The 19,172-nt window shown below is 40.9% G+C and overlaps 1 protein-coding gene across 3 annotated transcripts in view; it reads left to right on the top strand.

Annotated features, from left to right (window-relative positions):
* TAFA1 (TAFA chemokine like family member 1) overlaps nt 1-12,565 on the top strand; it is a 207,952-nt gene extending 195,387 nt beyond the window's left edge. For all 3 annotated transcript variants that reach the window (XM_054280901.1, XM_054280900.1, XM_054280903.1), the window contains 2 exons: nt 7,476-7,600; nt 12,081-12,565. In XM_054280901.1, coding sequence (XP_054136876.1) covers nt 7,476-7,600; nt 12,081-12,098 — 143 coding nt within the window. In that variant the 3' untranslated portion in view covers nt 12,099-12,565. The remainder of the gene's footprint in view (nt 1-7,475; nt 7,601-12,080) is intronic.
* The last annotated feature ends 6,607 nt before the right edge of the window (nt 12,566-19,172 follow it).

The following is a 19,172-nucleotide window of genomic DNA, read 5'->3' as shown; positions in this document are numbered from 1 at the left end:
TTGTCTTTCCAAATATGTATAAATATGTTGCATTTCTTTGGCATTTCCTTAAATATATGACAATAAGATTAAACTCTCACTGAGTTATCTGAAGCCATTCAAAGAGGGTATAAATAACGTTGCTGCATTGCAGAAATGCTTTAGCAGCCTGCAGTCAGCCTTGTTCTGTAGGGAAGAGTGGATTCAGTTCCAAACTTTAGTAATAAATAGAAGGAATGGGTGTCCCTAACCTACAAAGGAACCCCAGACAGGCTGGGAGGGGATCCTCAGTCACCTGCATTCTCATCAGCTCCCTGAATGTTGGATTTCATGTTCTCATCAGCTTCATTAGCACTCATTAGTGCCAAGCAGGTTGATCTGAAATGCCTCACTCCCTTTGCAGAGAGGTTATGTCATCCACCAATAAACTCACACACCTTAAACTATAAACAAAATTGGCAGCTTGATGCTTGTCTTGGATGTATGTTGCTGTGCAAGAATTCAGGAAATTCCAAGAAAAAATATAGGACTGTGTTCTAGCACTCTGGAAGGTCATAGAATACACTATGCACTTTTGGGGAGACAAGTTTATCATACGTGATTTATTTTATCATTTTGTGTCCTTTCTCTGTGCCACAGATATCTGCAAAAATCTGTTTTGTTGAGGCTTGCTCTCCCTTTCCTTTGCAGAAATCCAGTTTCCTGATAGATAATGTGCTGAGCTCCTGTTAGAATATCAACTATGATCCATGACTTTCAGAGCAAAAGTGTCAAGCTTTAGTCATGTCTGAGTTCAGTGGAATGTGGAATAATTACAGCTTAAAAAAGCCTCCCACACTTTTTGAGTACAGGATTATCAAATGGGAACAGGGTTGAGAGCCAGCTGCCAGCACAACTGGCCTGGGACCTGCTGGCATCTCCTGAAGGAGTGCCACAAGAGGCCTCCCAGCCTGACAGCCTCTTGCTGGCTTCATTTTTGTATTTCCTAAAATCCCAGACTTTGAAAAGATCTCACAAGTTGAACTGTGAGCGGCTGAGAAACATTTTAGTTTCTTTTCCTTGTCATTGCTGCTGAGACCTTCCAACTGAGCAAATGGTTGTGCAAATTCTACAGTCCTCCTTAAACTCTGTGTGCCAATAAATCAGTGTTTTACCCCTGGACAGCTGGGCACACTTTATAGGTGCCCAAAGGACCTGGGTGCTGTCACTGTCAATGGACTCAGGGAAGTGAAGATTCACATTCACTCACCACAAAGGTGATGCCCATGAGGAATCCTGGTCCCACTTCAGCTGTGGGAGCCCCTCAGCCACATGTCTGAGCAGCAGTTTTTTCCAGAATCAAACAAAAGGACATGGAAAAATGACAAAGCTGCAGGAGTTGACGCTCCCAATCTGAACAGCACTGAGGGCAAGAAATTCCTTGGCAAAATCTAAGGTTTTTTATGTGAAATTTGCTCCTTAACAGAACATCTCCATTCAGCTCAAAGGCAGGGATGTGCTTAAGGACTTTCTGACTGCACTTCACATCATTTTAATGTTATAATTTATTTTCAGAGTACCTGAAAAACCCATTCTTCAAGCTGTACAATTGGAGAAAAAAAATGTCACTCCCAAACTGCTGCAGTTCAGTGTTAAAGTTCAGCAGGACAGAAGAGACAGAGGGCAACATACAAGGCAACACAGCAAGAATAACTCATCCTTTAAATAAATAAAATTGGAAATGGAAAACTGGTATAGCAAGGAGGTGATTTACCTGTAGGAACAGAGAAAATGAGAAGCAGCGCTGGGATTAAACAAACCTTGGGAGTTTCTCCTTCTCAGGCCATTAGCCACCACCACCTCTATTGGTCACATTGTTATGAGGGATGCACACAATGTGTTTATGTCATTTTTCCTAATTTACTAATTTCCTAATTTAATATAAGTGTGTTGACTGCTAGGCAATTGCAGTGTAAGTGTTTTTTCTCTAGTGAGGCTTCCCATGCTGTTGAATTAGCATCCTTATTTGCTGGTTTATGCACGTATTAAAAGGAAATTGTTCATGGATTCTTTGCATTTAATCTGCCCTTTCATATTTAATGGTGCAGCCCACAACATTGTTCAGACATGTAATACACTCTTAAAAATATCTTACACTAGCAGCTGAATATTTTGCAATGGAGAATCAGGAATTCTGAATGGAAAAAAATTAAGATCTTCAATTCTTTCAATTCTATCAGTGAATTAATAGATCATTTTTTAAAAGCCTGGAGAATATCACAAAGATCAGCGTGTTCAGGGGAAAAAAAAGGCAGTTTAGGTTGCTGATGTCTTTTTAATGTTTACTACAATTAAAAAATATTGAATTAACTCAGCAAGACTGAATTTAAGGCAATTAGAGATGTGAGACACCACTTGCTAAACTGATTGCACTGTGCTTGTATTTTAAACAGGAGAAATGTCCATTTTCCCAGAGCTATGAGAGGTCTGTTATCAAAGTCTGTGAAGCATTGCACTGCAGGAGCATTAGATTGATACTTCTAAAATTGAGTAAGATTGAATTAAAGCAGAGAGTTTGATAGTTTGGACTCCCTGTAGGAAACATCCTACATTTCTCCCAGATAGCAATATTCAACCTGAAATCTTTTGTTTCGGATTTGTATTCTTTAACTTATCAGATTTCTTCTCTACAGCTCCCAGAGTGGCTGCTATCTCAGTCTGTTTATGAAATACATAACCCTTTAAATGACACTTTCTTTCAGTCCAGTTTTCTCATCCTCCCAAAAAGTGTGCTCCCACCCCTGTAATTCATCCTGCTCCCCATGACATCCCAATAAACTAAGAGAAACTGCATGTCTCATTCAATTCTCTGAGATTTTGCTGTATAAGGAATAGGTGAGCACAGGTTTACAGTTTTTCCTATTCTAGTTTATATCCTTTATTTAAAAAAAAAAAAAAAGACAAATTACTTGAAATATTTTACCCACCTCTGTGCTGTTGCTATTGCCAAAATCTCCATTGGTGCAAGAATCTCTCACAGGGAGTTTGAACTTCCCTTTAATCTAATCCATTTAGAAAATGACTCACAATATATTGAATAAAGTGGAGAAAATTGATATCTTTTCATTAAGCTGACAAAGTCTTTTTCACTTCTGACATCTGTGAAATGTGTTCTCTATTTAAATTTTATTTATATCAATCTTCGCTGGTGGAAACGAGATTAAAACGGAATGCTCTGTACTTACAGGGAAAACTTTCCCATCCTGCAATGAGTGTCATACTGGCTTTGAAAATGAGCTGCTTATTCCTTGCAGGAACACAACACCTATGACCAGGAGGAACCACAATTTAATATCTCCATTCCTTTGTATTCTATTTCTATATAAACAAAACGTGCCCACTTTATCACAGACAAAAAGAGAGCTGTTAAGGCTTTATAATGGCAACTGCAGAAGCAATCTTGGAACATTTTAATACATAGCATGTTCCCTCTAAACTGTTGAAAAATGCATGATGATACTTTGCTCTGTTTCATATTTCAGGGTATTCCATAAACATGAATTAAAGTTATCTGTTACTCTGTGAGAATGGTCTTATTGGTACATTGTTAAATATAATGTCTTTATACTTTTTGCCATATGGACTCTGTCATATTGTTAAAGCAATTTCCTAAATACAAATGCAGAAAAGTTAAGGAGAATTTTATCTGCAAAACAAAACAAAAATAATTTGCATTTTCTCTACAGACAGGAGTAGCAAAAATAACAGAAGCAATTGCCTGTGGGTATCCGGGCTGTGTGTGCCCATTTTCTCTGTCCATGTCCTGTTAACCACCTGTAAAACAGCTTTGAGGAACTGAGTAGCTTCAGTTTAATGCAAGAACTTGAAGACTGAGAAATGTGACACATAATAAATTCAGGGGTTTCAACAGGCATCTTTAATCAAATGGAGTGTGTATTATGTACAAACTTCGTTTGACTTAAGAGGAGGATGATTGAATAATTAATGTTTCCATGTTGATTTGATCTTTTAGGTGTAGATATTTGAAGGTGTTCAGTGCATTTCTACTGCCCCTTAATAGAATATTTTGATGCTGAAATTCAAGGGGAAAACTTTTCTCCAGCCACTGCCTTCATCCATCAAATGTTGTGTTCTAGATGATACACAGGAGCAAATCAGAGCACGGTCACTACCCTTGTGCAACCTCCAAAGGTTCTTGTGAACTTTGAAGGCTGAATCCAACTTAAACTGGCAGTTCCCTGCAGCTGCCTAAGGCTTTGGGCATTATGTTTGGGAACAAATGTATTTTAAAATGCAATAGAATTGTGTAAACATGATAAAATATAAGCTATTCTATTGCTTTTTCACTGTATTCTATCTGATCTTCAGATTTCTTATTTGTAGTTTATTTGTTTGGAGCCCATGATTTGCAAATGCCATTTTAACCAAATTCTTTTTGTGTGCGTTAATCCATGCAGACTAAATACATCAAAAGTTAAATATTTTGATCAAAATTATTCCATGGCTTTGCAAACAAAGATTTTAGAAAAGCATTATTTAGGCTGAAAAAGAAACCTCATGAATTTCCTGAAGAAAGTTGCTTTTGTTCCCAGCTCCATGGGTGATATGTTAAGAGTTAAATATTCTTATAAAAGAGACATTTGCTTGAAAATAGTTCGGATATAAACAATCCCTTTTTTAACCTAGAAGGTCATGGAAAAAAAAAAACCCACTGAATTAAACACAAGCAAAGCAGGAATAGTCAAAGCTCTTCTGTTCCACATCCTTTTCCTTTCCCCATGGCAGAGGGATCTGTCTCAGTCAATTCAGCCTTGCATGGAGAAACTCCTGTGCTTGTGCATTCCCCAGACAGTGAGAGGAGCACAGTGAGAAACACTCCAGAATGCTACAGGTGTCTAATTCAGCATGATGTGAGCACTCACAGCCTGTGCTGCTGGTGATTAACAGGGATCTCTAATTCTCACCCAGGATGAGTGGTTTGGGTCACTGAGAAGCTCAGGTTCCTCAGGATCTGGGAATTCTTGAATAAAAACCACCCTGAGGGGGAGCATCTTAATTTGAGCAATTTGACCCAACTGCTTCAGCTCATCTCAAAGTGACATAACCTAAACATAGAAAAGCTGAATCCTTTCCCTGAGGAAGGTTTCTCCCCTCCTCCTACAGGTGGGCCCAATCTCAAGTGCTGCAAACTGTGATTCATTTTAAAGTGTTTTCCTCCCTTCTTTGAACGAGCTGGAGGTGTAAAACTTTGAAATCAAGTAGAACTCAAAGGATCAGCAGTACCCAAGAAAGACAACTGATCCTAAAGATTAAAAGGCTCTTAATAGAAGAGAAAACCTATAAACACAAGATTTAGAAAGTAATTTTCTTTGGGTTTTGGATGCCCCTGCCATGGTAAGGGGATGAGGACTAGACCACAGTGAGCTTTGTAGTGCTTCAGACTTAAAAAGGATTTTGCCTACATACAGATTAGAAACAAAGAGGAGTTTTTCATCTTCAAATTTCTCCCATTACTTTCCTCCATTATAAAAGGACCTGCTCAGGCCAGGTGAGGGTGCTCACTGATGGCACTTGGCTGTAACTGCACTGTGATCATAAATCAATAATAACATGTATGTATATACTAAAACCTGTACACCACTACATGAGTCAGTTGCCATTAGAGTTCAGCACTGACTCTGCATTTGATTATTTTTCAAGGTCAAGATCTGAATACTTGGGCTGCATTTAACAGCATTAAAAAGTAGTGAGATCATTTTAATTTCTATGAGCAGCATTGCCTCTCCATGCTGCCCCTCAGTCTGCATTCACCTCAAATCTCTATTTTACATGGTAAACTCCAGGCCAGGGCATTCAGGTTTGTGGGGTTTAGTACCTTGCACTGTAGGATCCTTCTCTGGAGTTATTTAATGCTACAGCACTGCTCCTAGTGCATAATCCTGATCATCACTTTTGATTCCATGTCACAGGATTCTTCTCACACATCGTGAGGATGCTCTGTTCTGATGATTGCTGTGCAGGCCAGTATTTAGCAGGATTTAGTTTTTCAGTTTGCCCACTGCACAGTCTATTATTAGAGCACAGATTCAGCCCTCTTGCTTTTTCATGCATAGAAAAGAGAGAGATTTTTTTTCTCTGCTCTTAGCAGCATTAATGCTATCCTTCTGAAACAGGTGTGTGAGTAGCATCATTAAACTGCTTTGCCAGCACAGGTGTCAAGGGCTTTTTTTGTGTCTTGTATATATGGAGAAATGATATATTATGTGATAAAAATCAGATATAAGCTGTGGGAAGAACCAGGAAAGACAACACTGAGAGCTATATGATCCTTGTAGGGCCCCTCAAACTGAAATATTCTATTCTATTTTATATTGAAGAACTTAATTATAAGCTCTGTAATGTCCTTAAATCAATGCATGTACAACAGGGCATTTCCAGAGCTGAATGCCAGTCAGCTGGTGTGTGTATATATTACTATATAAATGTATAAGACAGCTGCTTCAAAGGTATTTTGTGGGCTTGAAGCAGCCATGAGGGATGATATGAATGGGTTAAGCATCTCTCTTTGAGTGACTGTGCAGAAAGCTTTGACAGGCTTCCTGAGTGCAACCATGAAATTAATTCTTGCCAGAGAAAGCAAGCCACAGAAAGAACCACTCATGAGCCAACTCGTCACACTTGCAAGGTTAGCTAAAGTTTATCAAAATCCCCAGACAAAAAATGTCATTAAGATACAGCTAAGGATATAGTCAGATACCAATTCCCAGGCAAGAAACTTCATTAAGGTACATTCAAGGTTGTAAACATATGTGCCAATTAAATTCAAACAACTGGGTCCAAACCCTGCCATTATTTACAATGTTAAATATTTGGAAATTAAAAGTTACTTTTAGAGATAGTATGGTTTCTATAAAATTCATAATTGTGTTTCAACAAGCAGCTTCTGCTGCAGAGTTACCTTACCCTCTGTTTCTAGTTGTGATGGCATATTGGGAAAGCCAAAAGTCTCCATGGCTTCAAGTAATTCTGGATAGATTTTTGGTTAAAAAATCCAGGTGTAGGTCCTGAAAGCAAAACAGATATAGTTTTATGTGGAGTACACTGAACCAGAAGTCCTGAAGAATATTCTGAGGACAGTCTCTTCAGACTTGCCTTGTTCTTGTACACGCCTGTGAAAATCAGATGGGCACTCAGGGACAGGGGCTGTGAGCATGGATGGTCCTTTGGTCTGCAGCTGAATTTTTGCCATCACAGCATTCCCTGCAGCCACAGCAGAGGAGCACACAGGATCTCCTGTGTGAGGAGGCTGTAGCAAGCAGTGCACTGTCTTTGGCAATAGAGGATGCCAAACAAGTAATTAAATGTGAAATCCTTGCAGCTAAACTCCAGTTGAAGGGACGCTCTGCCTTTTAACTGCAGTGTTAGACCCTTGAGATATTATTTAATTAGATTTGGTCATTGTAGCACAGTTGTGAACATTGTCTTTTCTCTTTTAGCTTCTATAGTGATTGGGAAGTGGTGGTGTGAGATGGAGCCCTGCCTAGAAGGAGAGGAATGTAAGACGTTGCCTGATAATTCTGGATGGATGTGTGCAACTGGCAATAAAATCAAGACCACCAGAGTAAGTTTCCTTTCTGTCTGCACCCAGGAGGTTTTAACAGGAAAGGGAATCACTAATGACTGCTCCCCCATGCCTTTTCCATCATCATGCCTGCTGGAAGTCTTAAAGACCATTGTCATGATCACCCAGTGCTTCTGGCCATAACTGGGTGAAAATTCAGATGTATCAGGCTGGTCAGCTGGGTCCAGGCCTGGCAATCAGCATGTTGAATTACCAGGTCACTTTCTTAGAGATACTGTCACCTCAAAATGCCCCTAATGCACATCCCTGAGTCCCTTTCTGGTGGCTAAAGGGAAGAACATCATCTCAGAGAGATCTGCTGGATCCTAAACCCATTCCTTGGCTGTTCCAGGCCACATCTGGATTAGCACATCTGTACAAGTGCTTTGGAGCAGAGGACTCAGCTCTCTGTTGGCACTGCAGCTCTCACTTCAGAGCAGCTCCAGCCCCATGAACTCACCAGTGACAGCTCTTGAGATGCTGCAGGTTCAGATAGCACAGGCCAACAGGTGACAACAGCTTTCACTACACTGTGCCGGGAACAGGCAGAGGGAGGGTGTGAATGAGCTGCCTAAACTCCCACTATGGGATTATTATGGAATAAAAGTGTTTTTCAGGAATAGACTCTAGCTTTTCTTCTGCATTGTGTGATTATTTCACAACCATTGTCTTCAAACTGTCACCTATACCTGTATTCAAAAATTTTAATTAACCAATTTTCATATCACAATTGAATTTTTTTTCCAAGAAAATTACACGATTGTCAACTCAAAATGCTTTTATAAATATGTAGATTTTAATTTTCTGTGAATTGGAAAATGGCTTTTGAAATCTGCTAAGTGAAAAAGAGTAAATTTTCAAGATTTTTTCCCTGTTTGATAAGAAATTCTGCATACTGATGCCCAGCTGCTAATTCACAGGAATGTGCAGCATAGTGTTGTGATTTCCTGACTTTTTCCTTTCTCTCCAATCCTAACTCCAGTCATTTTTCTTGCCTTCTAGGCCTTCCTGTTGAAGGAGGAGATTTTACCCTAATTGATCCCTTTGGCACCTGAATCCTTTTCTTTCCCTCCACAGGACCTACCCCAGGATGAATTATTTGTATTGCAACCCTCATTTCTGGAGCAGAGCCTTCTGCCACACCAACACATTAAATTATCAGGACACCTACTGATTTAGGAGGTTTTCTTTGTAGGAAGCAGTCAGTGGCCCCCAAAAACAAGATCCATGTGATCCCTTTGTCACCTCCCAGAAAAAGGGAAGGAAAGATGGAGGGAACTGGGATTCCCTGACTCAGTTTCCTTCTGTGGTGCTGTTCCTGCAAATCTGTCTGTGCCCACAGCTGATCTCTTCCACTGCAGCACCACTGGAAGGCTGTTTCCTAATGAATGTGCCTTGCAGTTAAATTTTAAAAATCCCAGATTTTTTAAATTCACTACATGTCCTTTCTAGTGAGGAAAGTGGGGAGTTAAAATGGAAGAAAGTGATGTAGAACTGAGAAGCAGCATGAAGTATCTTATACAATAATTCAGCCCTTCTGCAATCTGTCTACAAGTTATATAATTGAGGAATTGCATTTTATTTCTTCACTGAAGCTGTCCTTCTCTTAACTCCCCCAGTCCTCATCATATAAACTAGTTTAAGGCAATGGAAGTGATTGCTAGAAATTTAGGAGCTTCATTAATATGCAGATGTATGGTCCAATCTATTCAGTATGCATTATTGTATTTCATTTGAATTAAATACTTGCAGAGTGAGTGCTCATAACTGAAAAAATATTTCTTCATTTACCCACAGGAGTTATTTTAATTAGCTTGTGAGGGGAGTACCTTATGGTGCTGCTTCCAGTAGAATTTTGCTTTGTTGCTTTAAAATATCATTACAGAACCCAATTGACAAAGGCAACATGACATGATGTGCTCAGCAACTGTCTCTTGCATTTTCTAAGGAGAAATTCTGCTTCTTAGTCCCTGGAACTTTGCTCCAATCCCTACCACTGTGTCAACTCTAGAACATAAATATAAAATAATGAAAGCAATCAGATCCTGAAACAGGCTTTTTTTTTTTTTTTTCTCCCATTTTGTTTCGCCATCTCAAACAGCAGCAGAGAACGAGATTACAATGTAATCTGCCCTGACCACAATCCAGCTTCCAAGACTGGGCCATGTGTGTCTAATTTGAGTAGTTAAGGAAGTTAAAAAAGCAGAAGAAACAAGACAAATCAGTCAACATCCAGCTCTCTCTGTGATGGTGAGGCAGAAGAATATAGCCAGTCTCCATAGGCTGTAAACTGTTTTAATGAAGGCTTTTCTTTACAGTAAATACATTTACATTAGCTGCTGTCCTGACCAGGAAAACATTCCCATTTATGACTCTTGGGATTAAGGTACCCATTAGTACATTCTTCCAGACCCACGGTAAATTAAATCACATATAAGCATATGTATATGTTTTTATATATGTACATATATGTATGTTTTTAAATATATACATATATATATTTTTTTTATATATTTCTGAATACATGGATATACACAATATATATCATTTTCTAGGCTAGTGCATAACTTCAGTTGGGTCTCACATGTGATTAATATTGATTAATGTCAGAAAGAGGTGGACAACAGACTCAGTGAAGTCTTTACCAGCATATTCTTCATTGCTTCCTTTTCATGTATTTATTTCTGTGTTTAGCCCTTTAGCATATGTCACTAATTAAGTTTTTAAAGCCAAAGTTCTAAAGCTCACAGCTTCCTTAAATTGATTTGTTTTCTATTGATGGTCAGGCAGGTGACAAACACTGGAAGGAAATAATATTGTCATTCAATTTTTGGAGCAGTTTCAAAGTTCATTTAATCCCTTGTCACTCCTTTTTTTTTTTTTTTTTTTTTTTATTTAACAACTTCCAGTGCTTTCCTTAAAAATGTGGGGCCCTTGGAGCTGTGCTAGGACCTGCTGGAGGTCCCCTTGCCACTTTCAGCACAGAAACTGCCACCAGTGGAAATAGGAGAGCAGCATCTCAGGCTGGATGCTGCTGATATTCGGGAGCATGGAAATCATTGTGTTGGTCAGCTGGGAATGGGCAGAGGAGCCCAGCTCAAAGCCCCTCTCCAGTTTCTCAGCCTGTGCCTTGTGCTGCAGCCTGGTTTGATCAGTTTTAACCAGGGTTTTTTTGACCCATCTGAACTGGTTCTGAGCAGTTTGAACTGGTTTTGATAGGTTTGATTTGTTTTGAACTGATTTAAACTGATGTCTACCATTTTTATCCTGTTTTGACCAGTTTAATCTGATTTGAAGTTTAAACCATTTGTTTAAACCATTGGTTTAAACCGTTTGTTTCAGGTTTAAGTGGTGGGATTCAGTGTCATTCAGTTTGAGCTGTCTGGATCTCATGTAAATCTCTCTTGCTCTAATATTTACTGCTGTGTTTAATAATTTATAATTAGATACAATAATTTATAGTTAGATAATAATCTGTAACCCTGATTTAATTCCAAGCTTGACCATATTCAAATCAACGTGAGTTTCATTGCTGACCCAGTTGCCTGGCAAAGGGCTGAACCCCTGTGGTATTCACCTGGGTGAACCAGAACAGCAAAAACATAACAAAAGCATTTCCTTGAGAGCACTATTTCTGCTGTTGGACAGTTGTTCCTAATTTAGCAGCCTAAAAAAACTCCTGGGCATTGGTGTTTCCCCTTGCAGCATTAGTGCAGCACTCAGATCAGTTTTGGTGGTGGTCACAAGGAGAGGATGGGTTTTGTGTTATCTCACACAAAGTGAGTAGATGGAGTAGCTGCTATGGCCCTGCCCTCTGGGGAAGGGGGTTGGAGGGTTCCAAACAAACCTGAAAGGTGGATGGATGCTCCTGCCTGTCTTGTCCAGCAGAAGTCACTGGAATCACTCTGGGAAGGGGAGGATGGAAGGATGGGGTGAATCTGTCCTGGCTTGTCCTTCTTGCTTGAAGGGCTCCTACAAGGAAAACGGAGAGAAACTCTTATAAAGAGCATTAGGAGACAGCATGAGGGAGAATGGCTTCAGACTGACAGACAGGAGGTTTAGATTGGATATTAGGAGTGAATTCTTTCCTGTAAGCGTGGTGAGACCCTGGCACAGGTTACCCAGAGAAGCTGTGGCTGCCTCATCCCTAGAAGTGTCCAAGGACAGAACTTGGAGCAACCTGGGGTAGTGAAAGGTGTCCCTGCCAAACCAAGACATTCTGTGATGTCCAGCACCACCAGCCCAGGTGGTTAAAGCACATCCAATCTCTCCCAAGGCAGAGGCAGGATCTTGCTCAGGATCTGTCTCTTGCATATTTTTACACCCCTGCAGTGCTAAAAGACACACACCCCTCTGGTATTGCATTCAAACTCAGCTATATCAATCAGCTATATCCCACAGAGCCTTTCTTTTCCAAAAGACTATATTTAAAAAATAACATATTATGCATAACTGACTCTTTCCCATTTTCTCACTGCAGATCCACCCAAGGACTTAACAGAGCGCCCACGTCTGCACGGAGACAGTGAAAGCCCTGCTGATTTATGAGGACAAAGTATTGAAAGTTTAAAACCATCTCAGCATTTCCAAGCCAAATGGATTTCTTATTTGCACTTTGACTGTTTACCAGACAACAACAGTGGCTTTACTGTGTGAAAGAAAGGATTCGGTGGAATAATGGCCCTGATTTTTGACAGCTGAAAATAAAAAATGAAGAAAGTGGTTCCTTTGCTAAAGTTTCTGAGATTGCAAAGTACAAGCAACAGTATAAGTTTGGATCTACAATTTACTTTATACCAGTTAAAGTATATATATATATATATAGAAATATATATATATTAATATATGATATTTTGAAATAAAAGCCTCACTCTTCAAGAAATTGAATAGTACCACACTTTGCTGCAGCTGCTGTATTTTTTTTTTCCTTTTTTGCAATGGTCTGGAAGTTCCCTACCTGTTTGAGAGAGAAATGTGGCAGTGAAGAGGCAAAGCAAACGTGCTGTGGTACAAGGACGCCTAAGAGCTACACGAATCCTACCGATGCAGCATCCAGAGCTTCCTGTTCCCTTCGGCAGAATTTTGAGGGCATTTGTTGTTCCACTTTGTGTTCTGGAGGCTTTTCCCCTTGTGCAATACTAGCATGCTGGCTTTGCTTCATTAACCATACTTGATTGATATATAACAATGATAATTCTATCCTCCTCCAGGAAAATATTTTTAGAGCTGTTAGATATTCCATGAAGAAGAGATGGACAACTACTGAGTGAAGTACAGTATGTATTAAAAGTTTATTTGGCAGAGTTTGGTAGACTGTGAGCTCCCTTCTTATTAAAGATGTACTGTACATACAATGTCTTCAGACTTTGTATAGCTCCTAGAGATTCCAGTAAAAACCCAGTAAGCACCTCCAAAGCTTTGCATTGTTGGCTCACTAATTCTTTGAAACAACAACAAAGCTACTTCCTTCCAGACTGGCACATGAGGGGAGTTTTTCATATGGTTTGGTGTTTCAGGAGCCCATTTGCAGTTGGTGAACAGGCACCTCAGCTTAAGCATGCCTCTGTGGACCCCTGGCTGTGTGCTCTTACCCCACAGCACACATGGGAGAACTGCCTAAATTTAGGTTTCCCTCATTGCAGGCCAGGCTAATTCTCACTGAGAGCATTTGCCACCTGCTAAAAGCATTCACATGAGCAATTCCATGGCATAGCAAATGCCCAGCAGTTTGTGGCAAGCACAAACATGTGGCTGATCTCTTCTCTTTCAGAATAGTTTCCTTCAGTTTATTTTCAATCTGTTTCTTGCTATGGTGAATTCAGCTAATCTGAGATGCTCCTCAGCAAGGATGTGTCCACAGAGACCTTGACCCAGTCACTGCTGAACTCCCATTGCTGGCTGAGCTGTAGCTGTTCACCAGGCAGTCTGGCCCTGGCATTGCTGAGGAAAGATCAAATGTGAGGGCTGAAATGTGCGAGCCTAGTTCACATTCCCAGGCACTTTTGTGAGCAATCCAATTAATTTCAGGGGGTTTATTGGTGTGGAAAAGTGTCTTGCTGTCACGCATAAGTCTGCACAATCTACCCTTCAGTCTGCCTAATGCTACCAAATGAAGGAGGAATAAGGAATTGTAAAACTAGTTCTGTTCAGTCCAGCTTCATCCCTTTAATATTTCCAATTTCCTTTCAGCCTGCTTACCTGTCTCTCACAGGATGCCTTTGGCCATGCTGATCACTTTTAATCCAATGCAGAGGAAGTGCTGCACTTCCCATCCTAGATTTGGTTGAAATTCTCCCACTGAGTCTCTTTCTCCTTCAGGGTAACCACTTCAATCCTGATGCTTCAAGAGGCAGAAATTGTCACTGTAATTACAATGCAGATTAAAGCAGCTACATGACGTGTCACACCATATTCCATGCTGGCTTTCCATGCTGATCTTTTCCCAGTGCTCACAGTGGAAATGGATAAGCTGTTTCCAAGTACTTCTATTATCCCCCTTCAAAAATGTAAGTGAAGAGTACCCAGGGAAGAAACAGATGCCCCAGAAAGTGATAGAATCACTGTCCATGGAATGTTCAAGAAGAGGCCTCAATGTGGCACTTGGGGACATGGTTTAGTGGTGAAGATGGCAGTGTGAGGCTAACAGTTGGACTTGATGAGTTTAGAGGTCATTTCCAGCATTAAGAATTCTGGTTCTGTGCACAGAAAGGAGTGTGAGCCTCACCATCGCTTGCGATAGTGATCCTTGCACATGGAGACCACCCTCCCTGGTGGCTCAGCTGGACAGGCTGGGTGTTTTCTGGGGACAGCCACCTGTCCAAACCACAGAAGATACCTGGACCCTACTTATATTTTAGATGTAGTCTGCCATGGCCATTTGTCCAGTACCATCATCTCAGTTCAGAGGGGAACACTGCCTGCCTGCCTGCTTACCCCCAAATTGATTATAAGGTCAGCTGCCACTAGAAAAGAGAAACACCTCCAAAACAAACACCTAGCATTTCTGAATTTTACTCAAACAGCTCTTTATAAACCCCAAGACCTCCTCAAGCACTCCTTTGTGCACTAGGAGATAGACCATCAGGTAAGTCCATTCAAAGCCAGGACATGTTATCACTCTTGTACCAGCTGGAACTGATGCACACAAAGCTCAACAGCCTCCCACAATCATACTGGGGAGCTATGGAAAATCCAGCAGAAACTGAACTTTGGTTTCCTTATTCCCAGCCTAGTGATGCTCTGTTTGAGGAGCCCCACAAACCAACCCATGTGTGGCCTCTGGTACCCTTTGCCAAAGCCCCAGGTATCCCCACTGGGAGGTTTTTGCCCCACAGCAGAGCTGCTGCCGTGGCTCATCCTGTGAGCAGATAACGCCGCTGTGCCGTGCCCATGAAATATGCCTGTTGAGATTGGGAAATATTAGACTTGCTAAAATGTCAGAAGGAAATGTTGTCATTACCACAGGAAGGTTTCTTTGAGATGTTTATGAATTTTTCTTTGCCAGTAGGCAGCCTCCAATGCCACCCCACCAAATTCAGTAAACATCTGCGTCTCTTTGAAGTTGCCGCAAAAAGCCACTTGTGAAGCACAGCATCGAGAAATTGCTGTTTTAATTAAAATGTTTTAGAGGGCAATTAAGGCCTTTGCAAAAATAATGACTGATAGAACATGAAGTCCAATTAAGAGTCAGATGCAACTAACCTTCGTTGTTTCAGGGAACCACATAGAAAACAATAATAAAAAAGAATTTAAGAAGCCTAGAGTCACAAATATTCTGCATTTCAGGGATACTCACGGTATCAGTGTGTAGCAGGAAGATGTCAGAGCTACTTATCCTGGCCAATGGAGAGCAGATGTCTGTCAGTGATGGAGTGAATGGTCCTCATATCCCATGGGAAAGTGACAGTCATGCCATTCTCTGCATAATGTTAAAAGGTATTTATGTTAACAGAGGAGAAAATGAAAGTTCCTGCTTTTTGGCAGAAGTCTAGACAGAGACACTTCAGGAAATTAAAAAAAAAAAGAAAAAGAATATTTGTAAATGCATCAAAGATAAATTTAGATTTATGTCAGTGTTTCTTCAGATGTGTGAAATCAAGTTCTGTAAATCTAAAATGTACAAGTTGGAAAAAAATACCAAAAAAAAGAGGTAGCTACCATCTGCCTGTTAATTCAGAAAACTTAGACTATGTGCTTCTGTCCAAAAATCTCTGGTAATAAAAGGCTCAGTGCGGTATGACTTGATATTGTTTTGAATATACTATATGCTATGTAAAAAAACCCAAAAACAAAATCTTGGAGGAAGTCCACTCCTGTGGCCAACACCAGGAACAGCATGATGTGCACCCATACCTAGCACTGCACAGAGAAAGGACCATGAAAAATTGCTGAAGGTGAAGCAGTTTGTGATGAGTGATGCTCTTATCAGACCTATTGATTGACTATTAGCAGAGTTTGCAGGTACTGTCAGTGGTGTAGTGCTTGGATGTTTTCCCATTATAAAATTATTAGTTACATTCATAACTCTCCTCATTTGCCACTTACCTGTTTCACTGACTGGTCCAAATGTAATTACAGATCATATAGAAGTTGTGGAGGAGATAAACATACTTTGGCTTGAAAAGCACATCCATTTCATCTGAAAGTGGCAGGCTTTGTTTCTTCTTCAAGGGCAGGATGAATACTGTGGCCTAAAATGAGCTTCTCTTTTATCAATACCTCAGTCACATCTCAGTAAGCAGGGTTTAGAGCTTGCCTGACAAAGAACTGGGTCATGCTTCTTTGCTTGGTATTCTGTTTTTTTTGTCAGAGAAAAATAGAAACACATTCCACAAATAATCTTTCAGGTAGACAGAAGGAGTTGTGTGTACAGGGCAGTTGGTTTCAGGCTGTCAACACTTTTTCTAGTTCACTGGTTTGAATTCAGATCATAGGCCTGACACATATTTATGGTTTCTTCTCTCAGAGGCTCACACAGTCAAAGCACTTAACTTCACAAATATTTGTACTTTATAGAACCGTGCTGCTCTGAGGAAAGGAACTGAATCCTCTGCTTTCCAGGCAGGAAACTGAAACTCAAAAGGGCTGAGACTTGCCCAAGGTGATGCTGAAAACCTGCAGCAGATCTGGTGGTAGAACTGAGGGCTCCTGGATTTCAGGTCATCACTGAGGATGGTTCATCTGTGATTCACACCAGTGAAGTTTTGCTGAGAGCAGACCCTGAATCACAGAGAGCAGAATTGGGGACCTGCATTCAGGTATGGACAATCATGTGCAAGCACCAACTGAGCAGAACTTGTGCATCTCCCTTCAACTGGGATTTTCAAACCATTGATGCTTAGAAGATCACCCTCAGGTCTGCTCCAACATCTCCTGGTCCCACAGGAACACAGTCCTGCCTTAGTTTGGTCTCATGGCTCCATAGCAGAAGCTGCTCTGAGCCTTTCAGATGAGAGAAGAGATAGAAAATAGTCCTGCTTAACCCTGACAGGCTGAAAAAATTGACCAACAGTTCTTCTTTTGGAGGTCATGATTTTTTTGGAGACAACCATCTGAGAGAATGTTCTTCATGTAAAAGCTGACTTGGAGGGGAGAAAGCCCACATTGCCTTCCAGCAGCAAAATGGTGAACTAGCCAAAGAGGAGCACAAATAACTTGGTCTCACCTGGGAGTGTGAGCACCACTGCCATGGGAGAGGATGCTATGCAGAGAGCTAAGTCATGGGGGAAAACCCTTATTTTTGACAAACATTCCTGTATGGGCACATTTTGCAGATCTTTGCTAAACCTTTAACCTTAGTTTGACTTGTACCTTTAATTCCTAATTCAGAAATATGCAAAGGTCTTTCCCACCTAACAGACTGGGATATGGCGTCTTTTCATCCAACACTCATGGTTAGGTTATGGTTTTTTTTCCCCACCATGAAGCAATATGATCAAATTTGTCTGATCAGAAACAAAATACATGTTTGAGCATCAAGTTACTGACCTGTTTCCTATTATTTCTCATCTGTTTCATTTCTCAGATTATTGTCCTTGATTCAGTTAGAAGTGGGGGCTAGGGGCCCACCTAGATATGAAGCAAACTACCCATAACCTAAAATATTGCTCAGGGGAATATGTAATTTCTTCCTCCCACCTGCCATTCCTCTTCATTTCCTATTTCATTTCGCTTTCATTTCATCCCATCCCCTCTCTTTCACACCACTCAATTACATTCATCCATCTCTATTAGCCTTTTATCACCACTGCTGCCCCACAGACTAAAGAAGAGACCCCTTTCAGGGAGCTGTCCCCCACAGCAGCAGTGATTTATGTGATCTTCACTCTTTTCCTTTTTCCTGTGTACCTTGGAAGGCGAGATGCCAATCTGTGCCAGCAGCTCCTGTATTTCCCTGCCCACACCAGCAATCCCCAGCTCAGGGCCACAGGGTCCCTCTCAGGTGTGCCCTGGGTACAAAGCAGGTGCTGCTGCTGCTTGATTTGCAGCAGAGGAGTCAAGTGTCAGCTCCTCACCTCCCCTGAACCCTTCTGTTTGTTGCTTTTCCCAAGGTCTCCTCTGCCTTGACCAGATCGCAGAACTGGGCACGCCGGCTACTGGGGGCTTGCCACCAGTTTTAGCCTCTGCAGGAGGGAAATTTATCACTATTGATTTGATCAGACTTGTTTCAGGCTTGAAATAAAAAGTGAAGAACTGGCCAAGCTGCTGTGAAATGCACAGTGTGGGATCCAAGCACAGGCATAGAAGCTTTGAGGTTGGAGAAGACCTCTAAGATCATCAAGTCGAGTCATTAACCTAGCACTAAACCGTGTCTCTGAGCACCACATCTGCATGGTTTTGGAACACTTCCAGGGATAGTGATTCCTCCACTTCTCTGGGAAGCCTGTGCAAGTGCTTTTTCTGAGCTTTTTGTGCTCTTTCATTACATTTTCTTTCCGATAGACTCTGCTATCCAGATTAGTAGAGCCTTTATGATGTCCCATGTAGAATGGTCCAGAGTTTTTACAGATCTGACCCCAAGTCCCTAAAGCCCTCCTGGTGTCTCACAAACACTGATATAGAGCAGAGAACCAGGTAGGAAATGTTACAATCTAAAGACAATGGTTTGTGTCTCCTTCTCTGCTTGAAGAGAATATTCCCTGAAAGTAATTTTGAAATTAAACAACATTTCAAGCATTTTGCAACCTGAAGAACCTCAGTACTGGATGCTGAAGATAAGCTAAAAATGTCTTAAAATAAAAACTGCACTTGGCTCTTGAATTCAAGCCCTTAGGCAAATCTTCCACCAGCTTTACTCCTCGAATAGGAGCTGATAGGTCACACTGAGACCCACTTAAATCTTAGTAATGAACGTAAGCAGGGAAGGAGACCTGTCACAAAGACGTCACTGCCTTGCAGTGCTACTCCCGGGCACTCTGCAGCTTTGCTTTAATTCTGCCACAGGCAAATTTATCATTCAGCACTGGACCCACAGTGAGCAGATTTGTATTCCATCAACTTCCCCTGCTCTTGGTCTGGTCTGGATTTGACTGATGAGTATGTGTGATAACAGCACTTCTGTCTTCACAACACA

This window comes from Melozone crissalis, unplaced genomic scaffold (assembly GCF_028551555.1).
Source record: "Melozone crissalis strain CALT ecotype California unplaced genomic scaffold, PUWL_Pcris_2 ptg000029l_1, whole genome shotgun sequence".
Taxonomy (NCBI): domain Eukaryota; kingdom Metazoa; phylum Chordata; class Aves; order Passeriformes; family Passerellidae; genus Melozone; species Melozone crissalis.
Note: the sequence above shows the minus strand (reverse complement) of the source record. Positions and strands in the feature narration are given on the sequence as shown.